At 44.7% G+C, this 23,378-nt stretch overlaps 1 protein-coding gene across 2 annotated transcripts in view; it reads left to right on the top strand.

Moving 5' to 3' along the window:
* LOC140403854 (myosin-9-like) overlaps nucleotides 1-23,378 on the top strand; it is a 226,312-nt gene that overhangs the window by 186,965 nt on the left and 15,969 nt on the right. For both annotated transcript variants that reach the window (XM_072492056.1, XM_072492055.1), the window contains 10 exons: nucleotides 1,141-1,245; nucleotides 2,359-2,511; nucleotides 4,096-4,344; nucleotides 6,521-6,733; nucleotides 7,770-7,982; nucleotides 8,341-8,502; nucleotides 9,113-9,241; nucleotides 12,809-12,897; nucleotides 14,078-14,201; nucleotides 15,683-15,891. In XM_072492056.1, coding sequence (XP_072348157.1) covers nucleotides 1,141-1,245; nucleotides 2,359-2,511; nucleotides 4,096-4,344; nucleotides 6,521-6,733; nucleotides 7,770-7,982; nucleotides 8,341-8,502; nucleotides 9,113-9,241; nucleotides 12,809-12,897; nucleotides 14,078-14,201; nucleotides 15,683-15,891 — 1,646 coding nt within the window. The remainder of the gene's footprint in view (nucleotides 1-1,140; nucleotides 1,246-2,358; nucleotides 2,512-4,095; nucleotides 4,345-6,520; nucleotides 6,734-7,769; nucleotides 7,983-8,340; nucleotides 8,503-9,112; nucleotides 9,242-12,808; nucleotides 12,898-14,077; nucleotides 14,202-15,682; nucleotides 15,892-23,378) is intronic.

Genomic DNA, 23,378 nt, shown 5'->3' with positions numbered 1-23,378 from the left:
AGAGGACCAACAGTAGAATAAAGCTGTTGTGGAGTTTAATTTCTGATATACATTTTATATATTAATTTATGTATCTATACATTGGAATACCATCCAAGTGTATATATAATCAATATTTGAGAAACCCCAATATTTTCTATCTCTACATTTGCACCATCCCGTAAACTAGACCCAGAATCTGCCAATACCACTTCAGGGTTGGTTAAGAAAAGCAGTGTGAGATATTGTGCCAGCCTCTTTTGTGCGTAGCTCCAGGTTTTCTGGTTCATGCATGGATGAGATCAGAACACAATTTATAGACTGGCAGGAATCGACTGTGTTCCATGGATCAGTGTGTTGACTGCAGTTCTGTGGTTTTGATCCTGTTTATCGGATTGTTTTGAAGCAGTCCATTGAAATGACGTAGAGTACATAGTATGTTGTTAGCCTGTGAAACTGTCCTTCCCCCGGAAAGCAGTGAAGGCTGAGTCATCGAATTTATTGAAGGCTGAGATTTTTGATGGAATCGAGGCCAGAGTACCTACTGCTGTATGAACCCAGGCAATGACTCTGTTGGTAGGTGGTTTGACATTGGAGGGACAGTTGAGATAGCAGTGAGTGGGCAACAGTTTTGCTGATTTTCTGCTACTCAGGAATGTAGAAGATAGTTGAGTGCTCAGACCTTTTAACATGGACAGGCTTGTGATCCATATTGATAGGTCATGGGATCCACGGGACTCCCTGGGTTCATTCTATGTGATGTACCCAATGAGGCATCCAGAAACCCTGTAGAAAAAGGTCTTTAAAGATGCAAGTTGCCAGTTGTCTTGAAATGGTATCATTACGCTTGCTTGTCTTCAAAATCACAGTTTTAAAAAACTGATTGATCCAAGTTGCTATCAAATGTGCTTCACAACTAGGTGACAGATGCTGCTTTCTGCCTCAGTTGCCTCTATGTTACCTTACCCAATGTTTTGTTTGTTTTGAGTTTGGGGGACATAAAAATCTGGGAGCAACCAAACCACACATTGGTGTGGAATCTAAAGAAGGGCCTAGGTGCCCTTGTTCCGTGATTGAGATTTGATACTTGTTCATAGCTCTAACTTGCTGTCAAGTGGACGACCTAGCTTATGGTTACTGAAATATTTGCTTTATGTTCAGAGTGAATTGGACAACGTTAATGGCCTCATGAATCAAGCAGAAAGCAAGACCATTAAACTCGCTAAGGACCACAGCACCCTAGAATCCCAGCTACAGGACACACAGGTATGTGAGAGGAAGAAGTGGTCTAAATGATTTGGTGAAAGGCCCTTTAATCTACAAACCGAGTAAAGAGGTGTTTTTTAAAAAAAAAAGAGCTCCACTACCTAAACAGACCTATAATCCATGATAAATTGAGTAGTATGTTGTTTATAGATATCCTTTCATTCATTTGTTTCTTGTTTCGACAACCTGAAAATCACTAGTCATCTAGAATTCAATTCAAAGCTACCAGAATGCTAATGACTTACCAAAGCATAAACTTCTGTTTGGATTTTAAACAATTCTTAAACACTAATTTGAAGTCTAATGTCTAAAAGTGGATCTGTATGGATAATGGTGCAGCTCTAATTATTTTCTAAATATTGGATTATAATGGTAGCCGCAGCTGGGGTACAAAGATTGTAGGGAGTGTAATAAAGGGAGGACAGATTTCTCCTTATTTGGCCAACTTCACAAAGAAATTTAGACCCATGTAAATTGAACCAGGAACTGAGCCTGGGGGTCATTTAGGAGAGAAGAAAGGATGCGCGCTATTTATAACGGGCGCAATGTTTGTTTGACTAGAAGTCACGATTGGAATGGTGCAGAATTGGGTGGGAATATAGACCCATTTGGTTTAAGGAGAAGCTGTACTGAAATCTTTGTAATAAACTGCACTGAATTTAACATTAATCAATGGATAGCCTGATTTCAAATTTTGTGACTAAGTGACATAAAACCCTGTGTATCGCATCTTGGCCTTTTGGCTAAGATGAGCATGAGGTTAAGTGTAATGCCTGGATCTGGTATGTCTCTCTTGTGGAGACCATGAATTGGATTCAATTTGAATTGGCTTTTGGAGCAGGCAAAGAGCTGGATTACGGGTTCGCCCCTGTCCCCGCACTGTGCTCTGGCTTTGTAACGCTGATAAAGTAATGGATAAATAAAATAAAACGCTGTGGAAATGAAATCTAATGGTGGTTTAGAAGTGATACCTGGGTGTCTTATGGATTCCATGCAGGCAATGGCTTACCTTGGAATGTGTATTTTCAGTAATATGACTTGCTAATCCACATCCTTGTTTTGTTTTGCCCCATTTGCCCATGATGTGTTACTATTGTCTCATGCCCTGTGCAGGAGCTGCTTCAAGAAGAGACTCGACAGAAGTTGGCTTTCAGTACCAAGATGAGACATATGGAAGATGAGAACAGTCACCTCCATGAGCAGTTGGAAGAGGAGGAGGAAGGAAAAAGGAACTTGGAGAAACAGATTTCCAATATCCAGGCTCAGGTATAATATCTCCAAACTATAAATTTAAAGTACCCAATTCTTTTTTTTCCAATTGAGGGACAATTTAGCGTAGCCAATCCACTTAGCCTGCACATCTTTTGGTTGTGGGTTGAGACCCGCTCAGACACGAAGAGAATGTGCAAGCCCCACACGGACAGGGGGCCGGGATGGCACCCGGGTCCTCAGCGCCGTGAGGCAGCAGTGCTAACCACTGTGCCACCATGCCGCCCATCTCCAAATACTTCTACACTTCTGTGCTATTTTAGTTATGTATAGGCTTCAGACCTCTCCAAGCGTCTATTCCTCGTGAATATTAGAAGCCTCATGGTTATCAAGGCTGTCCCATTGTGGCACATCATTATAATGCCTTCTCTTGGAGGCATCAAATTTCATCAATCATTACAAACGTGATTACTTTAATAGTCCTACACTCCAATTAATGTGATGCTTCAAATTGTGTAATTGTTACTCTATCCAAGACCCCAATGTGGAGTAGGCAATTGGCCTAAATAGACTACAATCCGGTGCATGTATTTCACTAGACTGCTCAAACTCTAGATCTTGTCAGTGCAGTTGTGTATCTATCTTTTGACAGTGACAATGCTAGGGTGCATAGCTAAAATGAAATTGGAAAAGGTTTCATCAATGTGATAAAAATGATGTTTTGCAGGACACTAAAAGTTTTTAAGATTACGGCAAGTATAGTTACCATAATTCATGCATTGCTAAAAAGAGACATATCAAAAGTTTCTTGCGTTCATTAGGACATTTTGCAAGAATACAGTGTAAGGGGGAAAACAACAATTTATACGCAATGAGAAGAGAATGATAATTGGTAGAGGCATTGCCATGGAGAATGCACCAGTTGATGGTGACTGGCAGATAACTGCCGAACATTATAAAATTTAACCCGGGCAGCTTGACCCCGATTGCTCAAGGCATTGTTCTGGGCCCTGAGGAATGAGTCAACGAATGGCTGTCACTTATTTTGTTGTGCTGAAACAGGTGCAATGTGTGTACATGTTCTTTCTGTCTGCGAAGAACCGGGCCCTCTTTGTTAACATATGTAGCTTCCAGTACATGCAAATGCACCATACTGTGAGCCTGACCGACCATCTTAAGTTGGTTGTCAGTGTCTTATTGCGAATCCCATCTCCCGTTGGACACCGTGCTTTGAGTTTTTGCAAGCACAGGCTGGTTGGCTACGGTCTACCTTGCCCATTGCGAACAGCGGCTGGGACTTGCTGCTGATGTGATCTTTTGGGATGTACAACCTACATACCTAGTACCACACCGGCATTGAAAATCCATTTAGTATTCCCCCCTACTCACTGCAAAGTTACAATCAATCAGTGCTATGTAATAATTGATAATTCTACAATTCGTTCTGCTTTAAGATTGTTTCTCTCCCATCTTTTGGTCACCCAGTCCAATTTTAAGTGCCATACTGTATACATTAGTGAAACAATTTCCTACCATACACTAATGCAAATTGTTAAATTGATCTTGCAGCTGAAATAATCTAAATACACAGGTAGAGTATGTTGAAGTTTACTTTCTAATCACTGTTGGTTAATATTTCAGTTGGCTGAATTCAGAAAGCGCCAGGAGGATGGAAATGTATCTCTGGAATTTGCCGAGGAAAGTAAGAAGAAGCTGCAGAAAGACATGGAAGTCTTGACACAGCGTCACGAAGAGAAAACGGCAGCCTATGACAAGCTAGAGAAGACCAAGAACCGTCTGCAGCAGGAGCTGGATGATCTGGTTGTGAGTCTGGACCACCAACGGCAGATTGTTTCCAATCTTGAGAAGAAACAAAAGAAATTTGACCAGGTGTGAGAGAAAGACCGATTGATCCAAAGTTTTATAAGTTGGCTTTTAAGCCATTCAATGCTTATATATTCTCAAAGGACGTAAACATGAGTCTCTTTGCAAAAAGGGAAGATATAAAATTTAACAATAATGAAACTTTTGTGCCAGGAAGGAGGTACAGAGCTTTCCGATTGCACCGGCCCCACACTGTTGGAAGAGATATTGACGGCGGGGGAATTGGAGAAAGGGGTGGTGTCGGCGATTTATGGGGTTATTCTGGGAGAAGATGAGGTATCAATAGATGGGATTAAGGCAAAGTGGGAGGAAGAGTTGGGGAAGGACATGGAGGAGGGGTTGTGGTTTTTTATCATAGAATTTACAGTGCAGAAGGAGGCCATTCGGCCCATCGAGTCTGCACCGGCTCTTGGAAAGAGCACCCTACCCAAGGTCAACACCTCCACACCCTATCCCCATAACCCAGTAACTCCACCCAACACTAAGGGCAATTTTGGACACTAAGGGCAATTTATCATGGCCAATCCACCTAACCTGCACATCTTTGGACTGTGGGAGGAAACCGGAGCACCCGGAGGAAACTCACGCACACACGGGGAGGATGTGCAGACTCCGCACAGACAGTGACCCAAGCCGGAATCGAACCTGGGACCCTGGAGCTGTGAAGCAATTGTGCTATCCACAATGCTACCGTGGTGTGAGGTGCTACGGAGGGTGAATGTGTCAACTTCATACGTGAGGTTGTGGCTGATACAGTTGAAGGTGGTGTATAGGGCACACATCAAGGGCGAGGATGAGCCACTTTTTTGAGGGGGTGGAGGACGTTTGTGAACCCTGTGGAGGGGGGGTGGGGGCTCTAAATCACATTCATATTTTTTGGTCCTGCCCAGAATTGGAGGGAGGTCTTTAGGGTATATTCGGGGTGTTGGATCGGCCGGGGTTGGAGACGGGTGCAGGTGGCAGATGTTGTAGCCTTTGCCTCGCTGATTGCCCGAAGGCGGATTCTGGTGGGGTGGAAGTCGGCTTCTCCTCCCTGTGCATCGGCGTGGTGGGGGGACCTGCTGGAGTTCTTTTTTTTATATAAATTCAGAGGATCCAATTAATTTTTTCCCTTAAGGGACAATTTAGTGTGGCCAATCCACCTACCCTGCAAAGCTTTGGGTTGTGGGGGCAAAACCCACGCAAACACGGGGAGACTGTGCAAACTCCACACAGACAGTGACCCAGAGCCCGGATCGAACCGTGGACCTGTGTGCCGTGAGGCAGCAGTGCTAACCTCTGTGCCACTGTGCTGCCCCCTGCTGGAGTTCTTAACGCTTGAGAAAGTAAAGTTCAAGTTGAGAGGGAGGATGGAAAATATCTACAACTCATGGGCCTTGTTCATCATGCATTTTCATGAATTGGATGACAAACATTAGGCTGGGGGGCATTTGGAATGTATAAATTAATGATGATTCTTTTTCATTGGTTTGTATTTGAAATGTTGGGAGCTGTTTGAGGGTGGGTGGGTTGAGAGGATTGTTGGCCAAGGGATTGGCATTGTATTTGTTGTTGTTAATTTGTTTTTGTAAATATAATTAATGTGAAAAAGGAGGAGAATAAAAATATTTTGTAAAAAATGAAAATTTTGAGGGACCAAAAGAGACCAACTCCACAACCAGATTCTTAGTGTGAGAGAAGATTGCAATGAGATTTGTCCTGAATCTTCCCTATAACTTTCAAGCCTTTTGGTTTTAAACTCGGAAGTTCATTAAAGTTGTAAAATAGGAACTAAAATTCTTAATGTTATTTATGCAAGCAGTAATGCTGTCCCAGGAATAGGTTATCCATGTAATTTATACATGGGGAGTGGACAAACTTATCAAATAGCAGAAGCTTTTCTGTTGGAATTGATGATTTCTGGTGCCAGAAAGAAGTCAGGAAATTATTTTTGCTGTGGATGTGGTTATCAATCAAGATGTAATTATATTGTACCAAAATATTTAAATATAACTCACTAATTCGGAGCCAATCAACTTTAACTTTTATCTTGCCTAACCTTGAAACTTATTCATTTTTGGGTTAGTCCAAGAATATTCTCAGAGGTGTTACATGAATAGTCTGGGCTCTGCACTTATCCTTTATTTTAATAAAAATCGTTTTAGTACAATCCTGTTAATTGGGTCACATTTTACTGTTTCAGATGCTGGCTGAAGAAAAGAACATCTCCTTAAAGTACTCCGAGGAACAGGATCGGGCACAGGCGGAGGCCCGCGAGAAAGAAACCAAGGTCCTGTCGCTGACCCGTGCCCTGGAGACGGCTATGGAACAGAAAGAAGAAATGGAGAAAATGAGCAAGCTGCTGCGCACAGAGATGGAAGACCTTGTTAGCTCCAAGGATGATGTAGGAAAGAGTGTAAGTAGATGCACCCTGCAGCAGAGGGTAGGGAACCGTCCCTTTCTCCCCTTCCCCAATACTGATCCACAGCACATCAATAGTTAATTTAAGTAATCCTTCATTTTAGGCTATTCAAACATCAGTGGTTTCACAACCAAGCCTGACTTTTAAAAATCTATTCTTTTGTTGAATGTTGCGTCACTGGCAAGGTCAGCATTTGTTGTCCATCCCTATTTTCCCTTGAACTGAGTGGGTTACTAGGCCATTGCAGAGGGCAGTTAAGTGTCAACTGCGTTGCTGTGGGTCTAGAGTCACAATCTGCTCAAATCGGGTAAGGACAGCGGTTTTCCTTCTCTGAAGGGCATTCATGAACCAGGTAGGTTTTTATAGTGATGATAGTGTCGTAGTCACTATTGTTGAGACTAGCTTTCAATCCCAGATTTTTTAATGAAAATTAAAATTCCACCAGCTGCTGTGGGTGGGATTTGAATCTTTGTCCCTAGAGCATTAGCCTGAGTTTCTGGATTACTAGCCCAGTGACATTATCACTGCCACTGATCGCCATCTCATATAATGCCCATCCTACATGCACTCTCTACTTGAGATCACTGGACAATGGCCATGATTAATACTCTGGCTTCCTCGTCTTGGTACTGAGGCCAACTGTTGATGATACTGGAGTCCAGTAACTCAGTGAAAATCACAAATCAATCCAGAGGACAGATCTTTACAGGTTAGTACCACTTTCATTCACCTGGCCATTGAGGGAGCTCTTGGAAGCATTTTAAACATATAATATACCACTTAGTATCTTTATATGAAATGCAGTTTTTTGTGTTAATATGAAACTTGTTAGGTTACTGTAGAAAAAAGCTGCTATTTTTTCTTTCTCCCTCCATGGAATATGGATCACCTAAATGACCATGCCAGTGTGTTCCTAAGTTTGTTGAATGGGAGCTGTTTTATTGATATCTGACCTTTTGTCGCTGTGCATGAAACACACTGCTGTTGTGAATCGACTGCGATTTACATTATTCCACTTATTTCTGTGCAGGTACATGAGCTGGAAAAGTCGAAACGTACTCTGGAGCAGCAAGTGGAAGAGATGAAGACTCAGCTGGAAGAACTGGAGGATGAACTCCAGGCCACTGAAGATGCCAAGTTACGTCTGGAAGTAAATCTGCAAGCCATGAAAGCTCAGTTTGACAGGGACCTGCTGAGTAAGGATGAGCAGAGTGAGGAAAAGAGAAGACAGCTAATTAAGCAGGCAAGTATGTCCTTGAGAGTATACAGAGGTGAATATCATGAATTTAAGTTCTGGGAAAAGTCACTTGCATTGGGGGACAAGAACAGACTTTCTAATGGCCTAATTGAAATTTACAAGATTATCTGGAGAATTGATTCAGCTGATCCAGGCAATTTTTTTCCACTCTGGTTCAATTATCATGGCTCCAATCAGAAATTAGCTTGTTAGGTCTAATGGCCTTACTCTGATCCTTGTGTCGAATGTTCGCTGGAGGACTAGATCATTTTTATTTACTCTGGCCTTTTAAAAAATCATTATTGCTCTGTTTTGTTTTCCTAAACAGTAATTATTTTATTTGCTGCTAATTTGCATGTTCCAGGTGCGTGAGATGGAGAGTGAGCTGGAAGATGAGCGGAAGCAACGTTCCATGGCTATTACTTCCAAGAAGAAGCTGGAGATGGATTTGAAGGATTTGGAGGGACAAATCGAAGCATCAAACAAAGGTCGTGAGGAAGCCATCAAGCAGCTTCGCAAACTACAAGTAAGCTACAGTAGTTAGCACGGATAGGATAGAACACAGCACTGGTCTCTGTGACCATATCGCTGTCCGTTTTGTGACTTTATGAATGAAGCTCAGCATTTCTCCTCAGTGGTGTATGTAGAATAAACATTAGTGCTGTTTTCAAGCTGTTTGTAGTGCAAGTTTGGAGGTAGCTGTTAAGCACGCCCAAAATATAACTATACCCTGGATTCATTCGACTTTAAGAAAATCCTCATTGCCTCCATTAGTCTTACTCATTTGATTGTTAGGTATTGCCTGGAGATCTCTGCTAATTTACTGCCCCATCTCCATTTTAAGAGTCCAGAGTGACAAGTGCTGACAGCTCTCGGGTGCCTCACAAATGCACATTCAAAATGATGCACAACATCCAACTGGATTGTGGAAAGCATCATGGCTAAGCCTGTTGCTGTCCTCGCCAGTAATCCAGGTGGCTCTACAAAGCTCCTTCTTGGGGCCCCAGTAGTGTTGATGCTAATTGTCCTGCCCCAACTACTCTAGCTAACGTTCCTACTTTGGGAGGAGGAATGTTGGGAGAGAATACAACTAGGTGCCTGGCTATGATTTGTTACACTTTCTTTGTCTTCAACAGGCTCAGCTCAAAGACTGTCAGCGTGAACTGGAAGATGCTTGCAACTCTCGAGAGGAAATCCTGACCCAATCCAAAGAAAATGAGAAGAGGCTGAAAGCACTTGAGACAGAAATAATTCATATGCAGGAGGTGCGAGATTACATATTGATATGAAATTAATGCAGAAGGAATTCTATTAAATACTGAGAGATTTTGGATCAGGGATTCAGTGCTCTTGATGGATTTTGTTCCTGAATGGTGTTGATCCGATGCTTGCAACCCGTTGATTGGCTCTGCTTCCTTTTTAATCCGAGTTTGCTTATTTAATATGGGCCTGTTGCTGTGAATTTAACAATAGCCAGCAGATGTCACTTGGCATCCAGAGTGCTTAAGCATTATATTATGGCCCTATTGCAATAAAGTTGTGAAGGTCTGTGTACTGTTAGAACTTTTTTGCGCAGCGAATGTTTGACATCTGGAATGCATTGCCTGGATGTGATGGAGGCAGATTCAATCATGGACTTCAAAAGGGAGGTGGATAATTAACTGGAGAAAGAAATTACAGGGCTGTGGGAAAAGAGTAGGACTAGCTGAGCTGTTCTTGCAGAGAGCTAGCACGTACATGAGGGGCAAATAATGTTCTCTGTTGTAACCATTCTATAATTCTATGAACAAGGACAGCACAATGAGTAAATGCTTTGGGTTCTTCTGTTCATTCTTTCATGCACTATAAAACTTCACTTGTGTTAAACGGCGTGCAAATGCTGACTTGAGGAATTCAGCAGTTTAGTCTCTAAGGGTGTGCAGCAGCCAGGTAGATCTGCTCAATCTACCACAAGAAAACTTACTTGGGAGCTGGTGCTGTAAGCAAAGTTTGCTCTTTAATTTTAGTATTGTGTTGGATGCTTTCATTGCCTTCAAATCTTCAATTATGAAGTAGCAAATAATATCCATGCGAGTTGCAGTGAAAGTCCTGTAAAAAGGCAACCTGGTCCAGAGTGGATCTTGCCCGCAAACAAAAAATGCATTCAACTCAATTGAACAAATGCAGTTGATCTCACTTGTAACTTGACCATTTCTGAGAACTTGCAGATCATGCCATCACTTTGGAGATCATTTTGATGTCCAGCTTTACAATCCATTGGGATTCTGTCATTTTAATTTTGAGTGCTCTGCATAGTGCAGTGTTTGTGCAATGAGCTGATACCTTCCCTTCCAATATTGTGAAATAATAAAATCTTTATTATTTAAGGGAGAATCCAAAGAGATTCTACAGATACATAAAGGGGAAAAGAGTAACTAGGGACAGAGTAGGGCCTCTTAAGGATCAACAAGGACATCTATGTGCAGAGCCACAAGAGTTGGGTGAGATCCTGAATGAATATTTCTCATCGGTATTCAAGGTGGAGAAAGGCATGGATGTTAGGAAACTAAGGGAAATAAATAGTGATGTCTTGAGAAGTGTGCATATTACAGAGGAGGAGGTGCTGGAAGTCTTAAAGCGCATCAAGGTAGATAAATCCCCGGGACCTGATGAAATGTATCCCAGGATGTTGTGGGAGGCTAGGGAGGAAATTGCGGGTCCCCTAACAGAGATATTTGAATCATCGGCAGCCACAGGTGAGGTGCCTGAAGATTGGAGAGTGGCGAATGTTGTGCCCTTGTTTAAGAAGGGCAGCAGGGAAAAGCCTGGGAACTACAGACCGGTGAGCCTAACGTCTGTAGTAGGTAAGTTGCTAGAAGGTATTCTGAGAGACAGGATCTACAAGCATTTAGAGAGGCAAGGACTGATTCGGGGCAGTCAGCATGGCTTTGTGCGTGGAAAATCATGTCTCACAAATTTGATAGAGTTTTTTGAGGGGGTGACCAAGAAGGTAGATGAGGGCAGTGCAGTAGACGTTGTCTACATGGACTTTAGCAAAGCCTTTGACAAGGTACCGCATGGTAGGTTGTTGCAGAAGGTTAAAGCTCACGGGATCCAGGGTGAGGTTGCCAATTGGATTCAAAATTGGCTGGACGACAGAAGGCAGAGGGTGGTTGTAGAGGGTTGTTTTTCAAACTGGAGGCCTGTGACCAGTGGTGTGCCTCAGGGATCGGTGCTGGGTCCACTGTTATTTGCGATTTATATTAATGATTTGGATGAGAATTTAGGAGGCATGGTTAGTAAGTTTGCAGATGACACCAAGATTGGTGGCACAGTGGATAGTGAAGAAGGCTATCTAGGATTGCAACGGGATCTTGATCAATTAGGCCAGTGGGCCGACGAATGGCAGATGGAGTTTAATTTAGATAAATGTGAGGTGATGCATTTTGGCAGATCGAATCAGGCCAGGACCTGCTCAGTTAATGGTATGGCGTTGGGGAGAGTTATAGAACAAAAGAGATCTAGGAGTATAGGTTCATAGCTCCTTGAAGGTGGAGTCGCAGGTGGACAGGGTGGTGAAGAAGGCATTCGGCATGCTTGGTTTCATTGGTCAGAACATTGAATACAGGAGTTGGGACGTCTTGTTGAAGTTGTACAAGACATTGGTACGGCCACACTTGGAATACTGTGTGCAGTTCTGGTCACCCTATTATAGAAAGGATATTATTAAACTGGAAAGAGTGCAGAAAAGATTTACTCGGATGTTGCCGGGACTTGATGGTTTGAGTTATAAGGAGAGGCTGGATAGACTGGGACTTTTTTCCCTGGAGCGTAGGAGGCTTAGGGGTGATCTTATAGAGGTCTATAAAATAATGAGGGGCATAGATTAGGTAGATAGTCAACATCTTTTCCCAAAGGTAGGGGAGTCTAAAACTAGAGGGCATAGGTTTAAGGTGAGAGGGGAGAGATTCAGAAGGGCCCAGAGGGGCAATTACTTCACTCAGAGGGTAGTGAGTGTCTGGAATGGGCTGCCAGAGGTAGTAGTAGAGGCGGGTACAATTGTGTCTTTTAAAAAACATTTAGATAGTTACATGGGTAAGATGGGTATAGAGGGTTATGGGCCAAGTGCGGGCAACTGGGACTAGCTTAATGGTAAAAACTGGGCGGCATGGACTGGTTGGGCCGAAGGGCCTGTTTCCATGCTGTAAACTTCTATGATTCTATGATTCTAGGCTTACATTGACACCGCAATTAAATTACTGTGAAATTATTGTCACAAGTAGGCTTGCATTGACACCGCAATGAAGTTACTGTGAAAAGCCCCTAGTCGCCACACTCCGGCACCTGTTCGGGTTCACGGAGGGAGAATTCAGAATGTCCAGCTCACCTAACAAGCACGTCTTTTGGGACTTGCGGGAGGAAACCGGAGCACCCGGAGGAAATCCACGCAGACACAGGGAGACCGTGCAGACTCTGCACAGACAGTGACCCAAGCCGGGAATCGAACCTGGGACCCTAGTGCAGTGAAGCAACAGTGCTAACCCACTGTGCTACCATGCCGCCCATATCGGGAAAATGTGTATGTTAAATGATATAGTTAAGTCCAGCCCCAAGGATTGTGTAACAAGCACACATCTCAAAGTTGACCCTGGAGTTACTAAGTTACTGGCGAATTGATGCCAGGTTCCACAAGAGTATTAATCTTGGCAGATGGAGAATGCCTGAGAGATACATATTTCAGCAACTGTTTAAATACAGTTTTATTTTGATGTATTTGTTTTGAGCTTTCAAGAACATGACCAGCTGAATGGCAGTGACTAATACAGCACATTTGTTTTATTGTTATTATCCAGGAGCTTGCTGCAGTAGAGCGTGCCAAGAGGCTGATACAGCAGGAGAGAGATGAACTGGCTGAGGAGATTGCCAGCAATAGTTCTGGAAAGTATGTGTCTCTCATAAACAGGACTTTATTTTCTTCAGCTTTTGTACTATTCAGAGTTGTTCAATGTCTTCGTCCTCTGGGTGGGAAGGTTAAGCAGATTTTCCTGAGAAAGCTGATCGGTTAGAACACAATTGATACTCTGTAGAAAACTGGTAATCAGATATCGCCTGCTCAGTAGGTGTGTAATACTCCAGGACATTGATTTAATTTGACTTGTTCATTAACCCTAGAGAGATAAACATGTCACTAAAGGTTTCTATTCACCCCACTTGATTACAGATGAACCTTAATGCCAAGTTCCTATTGCATTGGGTGGTAAACAGCAGAACGCTTACAAGTGCTCGATCCTAATAAGTTTTTAAAATATATAAATAGAGTACCCAGTTTTTTTTCTCCCAATTACGGGGCAATTTAGCGTGGCCAATCCACATACCCTTCACATCTTTTTGGGTTGTGGGGGTGAGACTCACGCAGAAACTGGGAGAATGTGCAAACTCCACAAGGACAGTGACCCGGGGCTGGGATTGAACCCGAGTCCTCGGCACTGAGGCAGTGGTGCTAACCACTGCATCACCTTACCATCCTCTCCGAGTACATTTTAGCTGGATATACACCAGCTGAATTTCTTCACTTTTGCTAATCTATGTTTAGAGTCTGAGCTTGGGGAAAGTGTGATTTGCCCACATGCAAGAATAGAGTACTTTCCATATTAGGATGTAGGTTCTCAGTTTGATTTGGAAATCCCTATAATCTCATTGAGAACTAAACCTGTTAAAATTAGGTCAGCACGGTGGCGCAGGAATTTAAAGCAATACACTGCCCTCCTTGAAACTAGCTAATTGGTCTTCAGCGATTTTTCTCTGGTTTTATGTCTCCTTATCTTTGTGCATGTGAGTCAGCAATAGGATTAGTGCCGCCTGTGTATGAGGATGCTTTCTCTTTAACTTGCTGACCAGACCCATGGCAGGTTGGAAGATTGGCTTCCTGGGTGAGTGACAGGATTGCTGGCACTTTGCTATAAAATGTGCATGAGGGCGAAAGTGAATTTAGGGTAGGTTCAGTAAAACTTTCAGCATTTTCTAAAAAGGGATTGGCTCTTGTTGCAGTAATATTGCTAAGGCAGGGAAATTGTCACATTTAAAGGACTTTTTTTGACTAATGTCATTGATTCCTTTCGTAGGTCTTTGGCTCTGGACGAGAAGAGGCGCCTTGAGGCCAGGATTGCTCAGCTCGAAGAGGAAGTAGAGGAGGAGCAGACCAATGCTGAAATGGCCAATGATCGCCTCAGAAAAGCAAATCTCCAAGTATGTGTTCCATTAGCTATCCCTTTGTTACTGTGAGAACTTCTTGGGCTGTGGACAATAAAAGGAAGATTCCGTGAAATATTCCAGTTCCCTGACATTCTATTGACTGGTTCAACTGTAGCATCTTATGGCTGGATCAGAAAACATTGGGCATAATTTCTACTGGACAAATATGCTGATGTGCAGTGTCAAGAAACATCAGCATAGGTTGAGAATTGGCTGTGTTGATTTGTACCGCAACATTAGGTGGAGAAGTTACTGCCTATGCTCAGTTGCAGTATCAGCTGGCAGCTTTAAAACAAACAAATTGGCTTGACACACTAACAGAGTTCAAGTTACCTGCTTTTAGTTCTGTGCAGTCCTTAACCAATTGCATTATCTTGTATTTAGTTCACTTTTAGCAAATGTTTTCTCTAAAACATGCTTCTGACGAAGATATATGAGCAAGAAATTTAAATAACTGAGGTACTCCAGTACCAATGTTGGACAATTGATCATAATATTTAATTCAAGGACAGTTACCAATGTGAGATTCAAAGTAATGACCCTGGGATTAAGAGTCCTATTATCAACCAGTTGAGCCACCTGGGCTCTGTAGAAACTCCCTACACAAAGCCTTAACACATTGGATCTAGCCTGAGGAGGCAGCACTCATATAAAATCTCATTGAGATATCGATCTCATCACAGATTAGTTTCTGGAGTGCTACACTGAAATGCAACAATGGAATTCCCATGATAATGTCTCTTGGTATTAATGGCAACATACATGCACACGTGTTGAATTTTAACATTAGAATTCCCGTGGGAATAGCTGACATTGCAGGTTCCAATGTAGTGAGAGACTTTTGATATAGCTTTTGATATATCCAAACCTCTGCCGCTAACCAGTAAGATATCCAGCTGCACATGCAGCATCAGCCGCAGTGTGGACAAAGTGCGCATGTGGAACTGTTCCCGGTGCCTTTCACATTGGCAGCATGGTTAACATTGAAGCTACGGCTCTAAAAATAGTATAGCTCTGGTTCTTTGGCATGCACATGCACACACTTGTCAAAGTGATGGGGAGCCCCAATGAAAGATCAGCCAGTCAGTATCTTGGAATGCCATAAAAGTCAGAGTATGATGAGGGGTATGTATGTGGCAGAGTCTAGGTACTCTGGAGATGATGTGAAATTCATTTTTTTTGTAGTGGCTAATTTCTCTCTAAAAGACTTGAGTTGCTTGTTGCATTTTTTAAAAATTCGAGCAATTATTCTGAATCCCTCACTGGAGAATGGACTTTGTGGACTTTGAATTAGTATAGCCACCCTGTACTTTGGTGGGGACAACTTATTCAGGAATTTGTTTTGTCGGAACTGCAATTTTCTGCTGTTGAGTAGGGGGAGTTGACCAAATGATTTCACTCCACGCTCTCAGAAAATCGGGTGTGAGAACTAAAGCGGATAATTTCTTGCATCTGCTCATGATTCTGTTCAACAGGTTGACCAGATAAATGCTGATCTTTCGGCTGAACGCAGCAATGCCCAAAAGGCTGAAAATGCTCGCCAGCAACTAGATCGTCAGAACAAAGAGTTGAAAGCCAAGCTGCAGGAGATGGAGAATGCTGTCAGATCTAAATACAAGGCAAACATCACGGCACTGGAGGCCAAAATTGCCCAGCTGGAGGAGCAGCTTGATGCGGAGACCCGGTACAAATAGATTAGAAATATAATCGTGTCAGGAACAGCTATTTTGGGAAGGAGGTGGGGAAAGACTTATTTTTGAAATGATTGGAAGCCAAGCATCCAAAAAAAATTGAGGTCCATAATTTAACTCAAGGTAGTTTCACCTAAGACTGCAGGAATGCTGGATTTGGGAAATGTAAATACAGCAGTTTAGCATTAGCATTATTTCAAAGTTAAGATTAGGATTTGTTTCTAGACTGAAGTATAGCATTAAAAAGGCACTAGAACTCTTTTGTTCTGGTAGTGCTTTGGTATCAATACCTCTGTGTCCCACTTCACTGTTTAAAACAAAGTTTGAACACCAAAATCATAGAATCGTTACAGCACAGAAGGAGGCCATTTGGTCCATTGTCTATGCTGGCTCTGTGCAGAGAATTCACTTCCCTGCCCTTCCCTGAAAATTATTTCTCTTCAGGTGCTGAATTGATTTCCTTTTGAAAGGCATCATTGAATCTGCTTCCACCACAGTCTCTGGTTATTCCAGGTCCTAACCACTCCTTCGAAGACCTACGGATTTCCTCATGTCGCCATTGGTTCTTCTATCATTCACCTTAAGTCAGCGTCCTCTGGTCCTCGACCCTCCTGCCAATAGAAAGTTTCTCTGTTCCATCTAAACCCCTCATGATTTTGAATGTCTCTATCAAACCTCTTCTCGGCCTTCTCTTTAAAGAGAACAACCTCATCTGCTCCAATCTATCCACAAAAACTGAGGTCTCTTGTCCCTGTAACCAATCTTGGAATCCTTTCTGCACCCTTTCAAATGCCATTACATCCTTTCTAAAGTGTGCCCAGAATTATACACAATACTCGAGTTGAGGCCAAACCAGTGTTTGAAAAAGGTTCTGTCTCTGTTTATAAAGCCTAGGATCCCCAATGCCAAAGTGTTATCTGCAAATTTTTAAATTGTGATCTGTACATACAAGTCCAAGTTATTAATTTATATCAAGAACAGCAGTGGTCCACACAGGTTCCCTGGGAACCCCAACTGATTCCCTTCTAAATAAAACAAATGTTCACCACTAATCGTGTTTATTGTCACTCCGCCAACTTGGTCATAGAGTGCAGCATGGTGGTGCAGTAGTTAATAATAATAATAATCGCTTATTGTCACAAGTAGGCTTCAATGAAGTTACTGTGAAAAGCCCCCTAGTCGCCACATTCCGGCACCTGTTCGGGGAGGCCGGTACAGGAATTAAACCCGCGCTGCTGGCCTTGTTCTGCATTACAAGCCAGCTGTTTATTCCACTGTGCTAAACCAGCCCCAGTACTGTTCTGTTAGGTGAATGTGCTGTTAGGTGAATTGGACATTCTGAATTCTCCCTCCATATACCTGAACAGGCGCCAGAGTGTGGCGACTAGGGGATTTTCACAGTAACTTCATTGCAGTGTTAATGTAAGCCTACTTGTGACACTAATAAAGATTATTATTATTAGAACAGTGACCCGGGGCCGGGATTGAACCTAGATCCTCAGCTCCGTGAGGCAACAGTGCAAACCACTGTACCACCGTGCCGCCCAAGCATCTATCTATTCTAATCCCATTTTCTAGCACTTGGTCTGCAGCCTTGTAAGCTCTGGCATTTCAAGTGCTCATCTAAATGCTTCTTAAATATTGTCAGCGTTCTGGCCTCTACCACTCTTTCAGGCAATGACTTCCAGATTCCCACCACCCTCTGGGTGAAAAAGGTTTTCCTCAAGTTGCCTCAAAATCTTATGCCCATTACCGTAAATCTTTGCCCCTGGTTAGTGACCCCCTCAACTAAGGGAAAACATTTCTTCCAATCTCCCCTCTCTATGTCCCTCGTAATTTCGTACACCTCGATCAGGCCTCCTCTGCTCTGAGGAGAACAACTCCAGCCTAATCAACCTCAGGAATTAGTAGGAGGAGGCAGTTTGTCCGGGATCTGGAGTCCGTGTCATTTGGAATTTGACAGTTAAAGCGCATGTCCCAGGTAGTTGATGAAGCCATCACCAAGGAGGAAAGAGAGCAGGCGATTGAAAATTATCATCACATCATGTTCCTGGCTGAAATGCTCCAGCCCAGACAACATCCTGTTAAATCTCCTCTGCACCCTCTCCAGTACAATCACATCCTTCCTGTAGTGTTGTGACCAGAACTGCACACAGTACTCTAGATGTGGCCTAATGAGCTGTTTTATACAGCTCCATCATATCCTCCCTGCTCTTGTACTCTAAGCCTCAATTAAATAGGCAAGTATTCCATAAGCCTTTTTAACAACCTTATCTACATGTCCTGCTGCCTTCAGGGATCTTTGGACATGCACTGAAGGTCCCTCTGGTTCTTTAAGTCCGAGAATCCTACACTTCATTGTGTTTTCCCTCACCTTGTTAGTTTTCCCAAAATGCATCACCTCACACTTTTACAGGGTAAAATTCCATTTGCCACTTCTGCCCATGTGACCAATCTGTCTATATCACTCTGTAATCTAACGACATGGTATCCATGCTGCTACTATCACCTTTTATTTGATTGGTTTCAACTTTGCTAGCCTATTATGTGGCACTTTGTCGAACACCTTTTGAAGTTCCGTGTATACTACATCAATTGTATTACCCTCATCAACCCTCTCTGTTACTTTCTCAAAATACTAAATCAAGTTAAACACAGTTTGCCTTTTACAAATCTGTGCTGACTTTCCTTAATTAATCCATAATTGTCCAAGTGATCATTATTTTTCCCCCCAGATTATTGTTTCCAGAGGTTTCCCCAACATCAAAGTTAAACTGACTGGCCTGTAGTTGCTGGGTTGTCCTTGCACCCATTTTTGCATAAAAGTACAATATTTACAATTCTTTTTTTTAACATATTTTTTTCAAGATTTTTCGGCTAAACATAACAGTACGTAGTGTTTCTTTTAAACAACAATAAAGCAATATAAATAACAGTGGCCAGTTTTAAACAAATAAATAAATAATATATGAACAGAAACAAAAACCAAACTAAATGGCAACTGCCTGGTCAAAAATAAATACTCTCCAAAGATACAATCCAACAGTCCAATATACATTACCTAAAACAAGTGCCTATACATATACAATAACATCCCTGAGAGTCGTCCGATTTCCCCCCCCCCCCCCCCCGGGTTGCTGCTGTTGTCTTCTTCTTTTCCATTCCCTCTATCTTTCTGTGAGGTAGTCGACGAACGGTTGCCACCGCCTGGTGAACCCTTGAGCCGAACCCCTTAGTACGAACTTAATCCGTTCTAACTTTATAAACCCTGCCATGTCGTTTATCCAGGTCTCCACACCCGGGGGTTTGGCTTCCTTCCACATTAACAATATCCTGTGCCGGGCTACTAGGGACGCAAAGGCCAAAACATCAGCCTCTCTTGCCTCCTGCACTCCCGGCTCTTCTGCAACCCCAAATATAGCCAACCCCCAGCTTGGTTCGACCTGGACCCCCACCACCTTCGAAAGCACCTTTGCCACCCCCACCCAAAACCCCTGTAGTGCCGGGCATGACCAGAACATGTGGGTGTGATTCGCTGGGCTTCTCGGGCATCTCGCACACCTATCCTCTATCCCAAAAAATTTACTGAGCCGTGCTCCAGTCATATGCGCCCTGTGTAACACCTTAAATTGTATCAGGCTTAGCCTGGCACACGAGGACGATGAGTTTACCCTACGTAGGGCATCAGCCCACAGCCCCTCCTCAATCTCCTCCCCCAGCTCCTCTTCCCATTTCCCTTTCAGCTCATCTACCATGATCTCCCCCTCGTCCCTCATTTCCCTATATATGTCCGACACCTTACCATCCCCCATCCATGTCTCTGAGATCACTCTATCCTGCACCTCCTGCTTCGGGAGCTGCGGGAATTCCCTCACCTGTTGCCTCGCAAAAGCCCTCAGTTGCATATACTGAAATGCATTCCCTTGGGGCAACCCATATTTTTCCGTCAGCGCTCCCAGACTCGCAAACGTCCCATCTACGAACAGATCTCTCAATTGTGCTACCCCTGCTCTTTGCCATGCTCCAAATCCCCCATCCATTCTCCCCGGAACAAACCTATGGTTATTTCTTATCGGGGACCGCACCGAGGCTCCCGTCTTTCCCCCATGCCGTCTCCACTGCCCCCAAATTTTCAATGTAGCCACCACCACCGGGCTTGTGGTGTAGTTCTTTGGTGAGAACGGCAACGGTGCCGTCACCATAGCTTGTAGGCTAGTCCCCCTGCAGGACGCCCTCTCCAATCTCTTCCACGCCGCTCCCTCCTCTTCTCCCATCCACTTGAAATATTGGCGGCCCAGTAGTACTCACTTAGGCTCAGTAGTGCCAGCCCCCCCTGTCCCTACTGCGCTGCAAAAATCCCCTCCTCACTCTCGGGGTCTTCCCGGCCCACACAAAACTCATAATACTCTTCTCGATTCTTTTGAAAAAAGCCTTCGTGACCACCACCGGGAGGCACTGAAACACAAAAAGGAATCTCGGGAGGACCACCATTTTAACCGCCTGCACCCTACCTGCCAGTGACAGGGACACCATGTCCCATCTCTTAAAGTCCTCCTCCATCTGTTCCACCAACCGCGTTAAATTAAGCCGATGTAATGTACCCCAATTCTTGGCTATCTGGATCCCCAAGTACCGAAAGTCCCTTGTTACCTTCCTCAACGGTAAATCCTCTATCTCTCTGCTCTGCTCCCCTGGATGCACCACAAACAACTCACTTTTCCCCATGTTCAATTTATACCCTGAAAAATCCCCAAACTCCCCAAGTATCCGCATTATCTCTGGCATCCCTCCGCCGGGTCCGCCACATGTAGCAACAAATCATCCGCATACAGAGATACCCGGTGTTCTTCTCCTCCCCTGAGTAATCCCCTCCACTTCCTGGAACCCCTCAATGCTATGGCCAGGGGCTCAATCGCCAGTGCAAACAATAACGGGGACAGAGGACATCCCTGCCTCGTCCCTCTATGGAGCCGAAAATAATCAGACCCCCGTCCATTCGTGACCACGCTCGCCATCGGAGCAACTGTACCCATCTCCAAAGCCAAATCTCCTCAGCACCTCCCACAAATAATCCCACTCCACTCTATCAAATGCTTTCTCGGCATCCATCGCCACCACTATCTCCGCTTCCCCCTCTGGTGGGGGCATCATCATTACCCCTAGCAGCCTCTGTATATTTGTATTCAGCTGTCTCCCCTTCACAAACCCAGTTTGGTCCTCATGAACCACCCCCGGGACACAATCCTCTATCCTCGTTGCCATTACCTTGGCCAGAATCTTAGCGTCCACATTCAGGAGGGAAATAGGCCTATAGGACCCACATTGCAGCGGGTCTTTTTCCTTCTTTAGGAGGAGCGATATAGTTGCCTCTGACATAGTTGGGGGCAGCTGCCCCCTTTCCCTCGCCTCATTAAAGGTTCTCATCAGTAGCGGGGCCAGCAAGTCCATATATTTCCTATAGAATTCAACTGGGAATCCGTCTGGTCCCGGGGCCTTCCCCGCCTGCATGCTCCCAATCCCTTTCACTACTTCCTCCGTCTCAATCTGTGCTCCCAGTCCCGCCCTCTCCTGCTCCTCCACCTTAGGGAATTCCAGCTGATCCAGAAAGCACATCATTCTCTCCTTCCCATCCGGGGGCTGAGCTTCATATAATCTTTCATAAAATGCCTTGAACACTCCATTCACTCTCTCTGCTCCCCGCTCCATCTCTCCCTCCTCATCTCTCGCCCCCCCTATCTCCCTCGCTGCTCCCCTTTTCCTCAGTTGGTGGGCCAGCAACCTGCTCGCCTTCTCCCCATATTCGTACTGTACACCCTGTGCCTTCCTCCATTGTGCCTCTGCATTATCCGTAGTCAACAAGTCAAATTCTACATGTAGCCTTTGACTTTCCCTGTACAGTCCCTCCTCCGGTGCCTCCGCATATTGTCTGTCCACCCTCAGAAGTTCTTTCAACAAGCGCTCCCTTTCCCTACCCTCCTACTTTCCTTTATGTGCCCTAATAGATGTCAGCTCCCCTCTAACCACTGCCTTCAGCGCCTCCCAGACCACTCCCACCTGAACCTCCCCATTATCATTGAGTTCCAAGTACTGTTCTTTTTCCTCCCCTATCTCCAGGTCCACCCAATGTGGAGCGTGATCCGAAATAGCTATAGCCGTGTACTCCGTCCCGTCACCTTCGGGATCAGTGCCCTTCCCAAAACAAAAAAGTCTATCCGTGAATAAACTTTGTGGACATAGGAGAAAAACGAAAACTCCTTACTCCTAGGCCTACTAAATCTCCAGGGGTCTACTCCTCCCATCTGCTCCATAAAGTCCTTAAGCACCCTAGCTGCAGCTGGCCTCCTTCCGGTCCTGGACCTCGATCTGTCCAGCCCTGGGTCCAGCACCGTATTAAAATCTCCACCCATTACCAACTTCCCCACCTCTAGGTCCGGGATACGTCCTAACATACGCCTCATAAAGTTGGCATCATCCCAGTTCGGGGCATATACGTTCACTAAGACCACCGCCTCCCCTTGCAATTTGCCACTCACCATCACGTATCTGCCCCCACTATCCGCCACTATGGTCTTTGCCTCAAACATTACCCGCTTCCCCACTAGTATAGCCACCCCCCTGTTTTTTGCGTCTAGCCCCGAATGAAACACCTGCCCCACCCATCCTTTGCGTAGTCTGACCTGGTCTATCAGTTTCAGATGCATCTCCTGCAGCATAACCACATCTGCCTTAAGTTTCTTTAGGTGTGCGAGTACCCGTGCCCTCTTTATCGGCCCGTTCAGCCCTCTCACAATCCACGTGATCAGCCGGGTTGGGGGGCTCTTTACCCCCCCCCCCCCCTTGTCGACTAGCCATCTCCTTTTTCAATCCAGCTCCTCACCCGGTTCCCATGTAGCCGTATCTCCCCCCAACGGCGCCCTCCCGCCCCGACCACCCCACCCCATACCAGCTCCCCCTTCTCCCCAGCAGCAGCAACCCAGTTAACCCCCCCCCCCCCCCCCCCCCCCCGCTAGATCCCTCACTAGCGTAATTGCACCCCCCATGTTGCTCCCAGAAGTCAGCAAACTCTGGCCGACCTCTGCTTCCCCCCGTGACCTCGGCTCCCACTGTGCGAGGCCCCCTCCTTCCTGCTTCCCTGTTCCTGCCAGCGCGGGAACAAAGCCCGCGCTTCCCATTTGGCCCCGCCCCCAATGTCTGGCGCCCCCAGCTCCTCATCCTCCCTCCCCACGACATGGGGAAGAGAGAAAAGTTACAGGGTCGCAGGATTAACAACTTGGGAAATCATCTCTTCCCCCTTTTCCCCCCCCCTCTTCACCCCACATATTCGCCCCACCACTTTGTCCCAAACGTTCTTTTTCCAGCCCGCTTATTCCAGTTTCTCCTCGACAATAAATGTCCACGCCTCTTCTGCCGTTTCAAAGAAGTGGTGTTTCCCTTGATGTGTGACCCACAGTCTTGCCGGCTGCTGCATTCCAAATTTAAC

The sequence above is a fragment of the Scyliorhinus torazame genome, chromosome 29, assembly GCF_047496885.1.
Source record: "Scyliorhinus torazame isolate Kashiwa2021f chromosome 29, sScyTor2.1, whole genome shotgun sequence".
NCBI classification, from domain to species: Eukaryota; Metazoa; Chordata; class Chondrichthyes; order Carcharhiniformes; family Scyliorhinidae; genus Scyliorhinus; species Scyliorhinus torazame.
This window is presented reverse-complemented; position numbering and strand designations above follow the sequence as displayed.